The 6111-nt window shown below is 51.6% G+C and overlaps 1 protein-coding gene across 2 annotated transcripts; it reads left to right on the top strand.

Moving 5' to 3' along the window:
- Positions 1-1948: 1948 nt before the first annotated feature.
- CARTPT (CART prepropeptide) lies at positions 1949-3104 on the top strand. Of its 2 annotated transcripts, XM_064640981.1 has the most exons (4): positions 1949-2107; positions 2197-2280; positions 2533-2636; positions 2734-3104. In XM_064640981.1, the coding sequence occupies exons 1-4, from the start codon at positions 1964-1966 to the stop codon at positions 2780-2782; spliced, it is 381 nt and encodes a 126-aa protein (XP_064497051.1). In that variant the 5' UTR covers positions 1949-1963; the 3' UTR covers positions 2783-3104. The 2 variants fall into 2 exon arrangements, with proteins under 2 accessions (XP_064497051.1, XP_064497052.1); XM_064640982.1 differs by having other exon boundaries at positions 2533-3104.
- The last annotated feature ends 3007 nt before the right edge of the window (positions 3105-6111 follow it).

Genomic DNA, 6111 nt, shown 5'->3' with positions numbered 1-6111 from the left:
ATCCTCATACTATAAAATACAACTTGAATTTTTGGTCAGACTTCACAGATGCTGCTATCAAAGTTGAATAGGCCATATATCTGCCTCTCCATATGAAGTGTTGTGTTTTTCATAGCCTAAGAAACTTTGTTTTGGCAAACCCATCATTTTCAGTACTGCTCCTGGTTGTATTTTTGTTCCAAAGCCTGGATTTTGCTATGACTGGTTCACCACCAGCATGATGTCTGAAATCTTAGCCTTCCTGGTGGTAAAATGAAACAAGGATTCATGCAAACAGGCAGAGGATCTCTCCTCTGACCAGCAATTACAAATGAGACCTTTGCTGAATGTGATGATCAATTGGAGTGTGTGGGAGGAGGTAACAGCAAGAGGTGAACACGCAGTTCTGGAGGCAAGCAACGTGATAGTCAGAGAGAGCAGAGCCTTTTTATTGCTTCAAACAAAATAGTGCTGTTGGAAATTACTTGTTAAACTCCTTTTGTTCCCTTAAAACACTGCCTACCTACTTGGAAAAATACATCCCTGGGCCTGTTTAATTTTCCTTTAAACAACTTTTTTTTTTTTGTACTCATATTGTGTTCCTAGCTCCCCTTCCTAGCCCCCCTACAAACGACAAGCAAGTAGAGTTTTGTTAAGGAGGTTTTTCAAATTCCTCCTTCTCCAGATGATCCTTCTCCTAAGGAGACTCAGCCCAGTTCCTGCTGCCACTGCCTTTCGGGCAGGAACATCCCCATCCTACTGCAGAGCTTGCAGCTGGAAGTGGAGCCTCCTCACAGGCAGACCCTGCTCCCTGTCTTCTTGTCCCCACAACCCACATGCCAGTTGGCCAGATTTCTCATGCCAGCAAAGTTGCTGCTCATTAACCCTGTTTTGCCCCAGCATTGGCCCAGATGAGCCTGGAAAGGGCTGAGCATTCTCCCTTATCTTGCATATTCTTCTCAGCATGCCACTTTCTCTATGGGAGAAGATGCTCCTGTCTTCTTCCTGCCCCCACCATGACCATGAGGCCTGGGCAGTTTTGAGCCTGCCGGGAATGCTTTTGGTGACAGTATTCAGGAACATTAGGGCCACTGGGCTTGAAGAGCTAAATGTCAGTAGGAAGGCCTGAATGAGATGTGTTCACTCATGATAGGTCTCCTTTTGGCGACTATACTTTTTTTTTCTTATTACAGAAGTGGCCTCATTTGACACACAGGGTGTATGATACTCCCCAAGCACCTGCTCTGTAATCTGATATTTGGTCTCAAGCACCATTCACAGTTCTTCTTGAAGTATTAGCAGTAACTTTTATCCTGAGTGTTTTGATGCTGCTTCTTACCTTGCCCTGTGGTCTTGAGCCTCCCTACCCTATTGTTTCCCATCTGTCCTCATTCAACCATTCCTATCCTCATCAGCTCATTTCTCATCATCATCTTTCCCTCCTCCCCGACTCCCTCAGGCTAATCCTCACATCCTTGCTCTTCCTTCCATCACTTCGTGCTTTTCTTTAGCCTGCAAGCTACTAACTCTCCCTCCTCTCAGATCCCTGTGTTGACTTCCCAGCCCAGTCTCCCTGATAGCCCAACCTCCACTCGCACCTTAATGTGTCCAGTGGCCACCCTCTCCTTCCTCCATCCCAACCCTCAGGAGCGAAGGAAGAGCTTCCCACTCCGCTCACACAACACGGGGGCGACCCGGTCCTCCGCTGCGGACCAGGCACGTGGGGTGCGGGCAGGGTGCGGGTGGCCGACCCGCCGCTCTCGGGAGACGGAGCCGCTGTGCTGTTTGGCCCGAGGGCGAGGGAGACAACCTCTACCCGGGGCGACCGCGTTTTGGGGCACCCACTGGGGCGGTGGGAGGTGGGGGGCAGCGGTCGCAGCTCCCGTGCGGCCCGGGGCGCGGCGCCGCGGCGGTGGGCGCTGACGCAGGCGGGGCGGGCGCGGCGCTATAAAGGCGGCGGCGGCGGCGGCGGGGCGGCAGCACCATGGAGAGCTGCCGGGCCCTGGCGCTCTGCGCCGTGGCGGCCGCGCTGCTGCTCAGCGCCCGCGGGCAGGGCTCGGCCCCGCCGCGCCGCGCCCGGGACCTGGGAGCGCCCGGCGGCGGCGGCGCCTCCCGGGAGAAGGAGCTGGTGGGGCGGGGGGCCGGGGCCGGGGCGGGGGCGGTGGGACCCGCCCGGCCGGGCGCGGTCTGACCGGGGCTGCGGGGGTCTCTCGGCAGATCGAGGCGCTGCAGGAGGTGCTGGAGAAGCTGAAGAGCAAGCGGGGACCGCACTACGAGAAGAAGTTCGGGCAAGTGCCCATGGTGAGTGTCCCGGCGGGATGGGAAGGGAAGAGGAGAGGGAAGGGGGCGGGACGGGACGGGGAGAGACGGGACGGGACAGGGAAGGAAAAAGAAGGGAAAGGAAGGGGCCAGCGCAGAATGAGGCGGGACGGGACGGGACGGAACAGAATGAGACCGGGATGGGGAAGGGAAAAAAAGGGAAGGGGAATGGCGGGACGAGACGGGACAGAACGGAATAGAACCCCCCTCCTCACCGCCGGCCGGTGCCCGCAGTGCGACGCCGGGGAGCAGTGTGCCGTGAGGAAGGGGGCCCGCATCGGGAAGCTCTGCGACTGCCCTCGGGGGACTTCGTGCAATTCCTTCCTCCTCAAGTGCCTGTAAGCAGGGACGCCCCGGGACAAGCCGCTGGGAGCAGGCACCGACGTCTGGCCGCCCGACGTGCCGGCCTGGGGTGACAGCGACGACTTCCCGCAGCACTTTCGCCCGAGAAACGCAGCGAGAAGCCCCCGCGTCGCCCATGTAACGCCGTCCGTGACATCCGACATCCGTGGAGCTGTTTTCTTTCTCTCCCCCGTCCCACCTCTTCCCCTCCCTCTCCTCCTCCTCGCTTGTTTTTGTCCGTCCAGGGAAATCCTGGGCCGCGCCTTGGCGAGTAGAGGTGCCGATCCCGGGAACTGCAGTGCCGGTGCACAGCCGAGTGGTGCCGAGCCGTGCCGGGAAGCGGGACTGGCCCCGTGCCGTGCCCCGGGCTGTCCGGCCCTTTCCTCGCGCTGGGAACATCCACCCGCTGCCGGCTGGAGGAGCTGGGGCCAGGGGATTCCCCTGGGTGGTTGGGGGTAAGATGGGGGGGATTCCCCTGGGTGGTTGGGAGTAAGATGGGGGGGATTCCCCTGGGTGGTTGGGGGTAAGATGGGGGGGCGGGAAGCGGGTGTGTCCAAAACACCCCGACCTCTCTTTCTTGCCTCGCAGCTGAGAGGTCCGGGGTCAGCACACCCCAGAGCGAGCGGCCCGCAGCCCGCTGTGGGGTTTGCCTGCGCTGCTGGCTTCAGGCCAAATCCGGTTGTGCTCACCCTGTGCTGCACAAAGTCCTGCGTGAGATACTGGTGGTGTTCAGGGGTCCGGCACTAGCCTGGCTGGGGTGGGGCTGGGGGGAAATCAGTTGCTTTACCGGAGCCACCACGGAGAGAAAGCTGTCTGGATCCGTTGCAAACTACCTGGGGATATCCTAGTCATCTAGACCAAATGGCTCACGTTTCTACAATGAACTGATGTATATAAGTATGTCTGTCCTCCACAGGTACACTGTGTGTTTCAGCAAACTCCTTACATGTTTCAATCCTTTGTTTGTCTCTATTAATAAAGTCAGTGTTCTGATTTTCGTGTTTTGGAAGATTTAATTCACACACAGGAATCCCCAGCACTCAGAGTGAGATTCTAAGGGTTTCTTCAAAACTATTTCAACTGTGTACTTTAGCCAGGTCATTAGGACTGAAAATTGAAGTTCTGTTTTCTGGTGCTGCTAAGCTGATGGATGCTCCTTCCCCACTGGCACCCAGAGGGATTGGGCCAAATGCAGAAGCTTTGGACCTCAGGTTTTCCTTTGAGAGAGGACAGGGTTCATCTCCAGGCTGGGGAGGCAATGTAGTGGGGTCAACCATCATGAGCTGGATCATCTTTGTTGCTTTATGTTTGATTCCCATAAAAGATGGATCACTGAAGGAACTTCTTGACTCTCCTTTATCACAACTCATCTGTGGCTGTGTTTGCCAGAATCAGCTGTTACTTCCATCAGCATAGAGATGAGGGGCTGAATGGGCAGACACAGGGGAAAGACGCAAAAACAGGTTTCATATTTGGTGCTGCAGAGAGCATGAATTTATATGAGAAACCCAGAGCTGTGTGAGAAGAAGAGATTTCTGTAAGGCATTTGCTTTACTCCTGAAGAGTAAAAGCATGTAAGCAATTCTGGCTGAAAGAGGTACAGAAAAACTAACTGCAATACTATTCATTTTTTTACAAGTATTATTACTATTATTTTTGCTGTTATTGTTGTTTCTGGGTATTGTTGTTGTTATTATTAGTTATTCTTTTCCAGGCCAGGGACAAGCTCTTCTTAGCCCAGAGAAAGAGAAAATAAAGAGCAGCTGAAAACGTCCAGAGTTTGAAGGCTGTTGTAGCAGATGGGGCCACAAGACTTGGGGATGCCATTCGTGGCCCAGGCAGTACTAATCTGGGATGCTGTGTATGTTGGGGGAGGTCAGGAGGGGAGTGTTAAATTAGTGCAAGGGCCATGGTGCAAATGGTTAGAACACTGTTCAGGGAGGACCTTACAGAGAGAAGGGATATGGAGTGAGCAGAGATAGAGCAGTGGGATTTTCCAGGTGGAGATGGCAACCAGCTGTGACTGAAGTTTTTGTGACTGTGTGTGAGTGCTGGCCTGTGGGGGAGAGATGTGACAGTGCATTCGCAGGGCTGGAGGCAAGTGTCAGGGGTAACTGTGCTCATGGATTTATGTTTTATGGTATTTCCCAAACTGTAGGCGTTAGCTCTTGATCTCTTGTGGAATAATGGAATACTTTTTGTAGCACCTGTGTTTGGTTCCCATACAAACAATAACAAGGACTTATATTTAGGTACTAGATGCTTTCAGGCATAGAGCACATAGGCTGGGTGTTTGATGGTCCCCTCAGCACTGTGTCCAGCCCCAAGTCTCAACATGCAGGTTTATTTACACAGAATTGGACTGAAACACAAAATATTGGACTAAAATTTATCAAGAATTATTCAGCTCACATGTTAATTTTATAGTTCTTGTTTTGCCTGATCACAGTGCTCAAAATTATAAATGTGGTTTACATAATGATCAAAATTATAAATCTAAACCCTTACTTAAGGGAACTGGCATTTATGGTTTACTTGCCTGACACTGTCATTATGACAATACTCTCTGCAATGTTGCATGCATTAACCTGAGGGCTCTAAGCACATTGATTATACAGATGACACATATTGCATTACAGTTGTTTCTATTGTACAGATTAAGAAAAAATAGCGTGGGAGGGAAACTTGTGCTGTAACAGTCAGGATAGAGTTGCCATTTGCATATTTTTCACTCCTAAAATCGTTTACATGAGATTACACCATTTTTTCATTTAAAAGATCTCTTGATTTCACCTTACTAACACTTCCAAGGTGGGCCCTACACACAACCGAGTGCCCAAAACAAACAGCACAGCTTTTAAGCATTCATCTTGGGTTTAGACACCAGTGAGGGTTGCAAGAAACTTTGGGCTCAATCCTGTGGTTCAGAAATTATGTTTTTATTGAGTATGAAGTAAAAAATCCCAGCTGCCTCAAGTCTCAGCCCATTAGGACCCAACCGTGGTACATCTGCTTGCCTGCTGGCGACTCCATTTCAAGATGAAAATTTTATTTTTGATTGGATCTTCTAACTGGAAACAGATGTGAATCCTGCTGCTGGCGGACTGGTTGGCAGGTCATTTTTTTCTGTGTGGTGGGTTGACCAGCACTTTCTGCTGGCCCCACAGCCTAGGGGACCACGGCTGTGGGTCTACCTCACCAGGCCTCTGGCAGCTCCCAGGTTCATAGGTTTGGCTAAAACATGACACCCCTTCTCAACCTCTTCACACACCAAGACTGAAACATAAAGGGACATCATGAAAAAGCATAGCAAAAAGTGTTAATTAAAGAGGATGTTATTTAGAACTGCTCCCTAAAGCTTCCTGAAAGAAATAAAGATGAAATACAAAAAAATTCCTAGAAATCAAGGAACCCATGCAGAAAACACATCTCTGTCACCAGTGAAACACCAATCAAAGAGTTAGTTGAATA

The sequence above is a fragment of the Pseudopipra pipra genome, chromosome Z, assembly GCF_036250125.1.
Source record: "Pseudopipra pipra isolate bDixPip1 chromosome Z, bDixPip1.hap1, whole genome shotgun sequence".
Classification (NCBI taxonomy): domain Eukaryota; kingdom Metazoa; phylum Chordata; class Aves; order Passeriformes; family Pipridae; genus Pseudopipra; species Pseudopipra pipra.
Note: the sequence above shows the minus strand (reverse complement) of the source record. Positions and strands in the feature narration are given on the sequence as shown.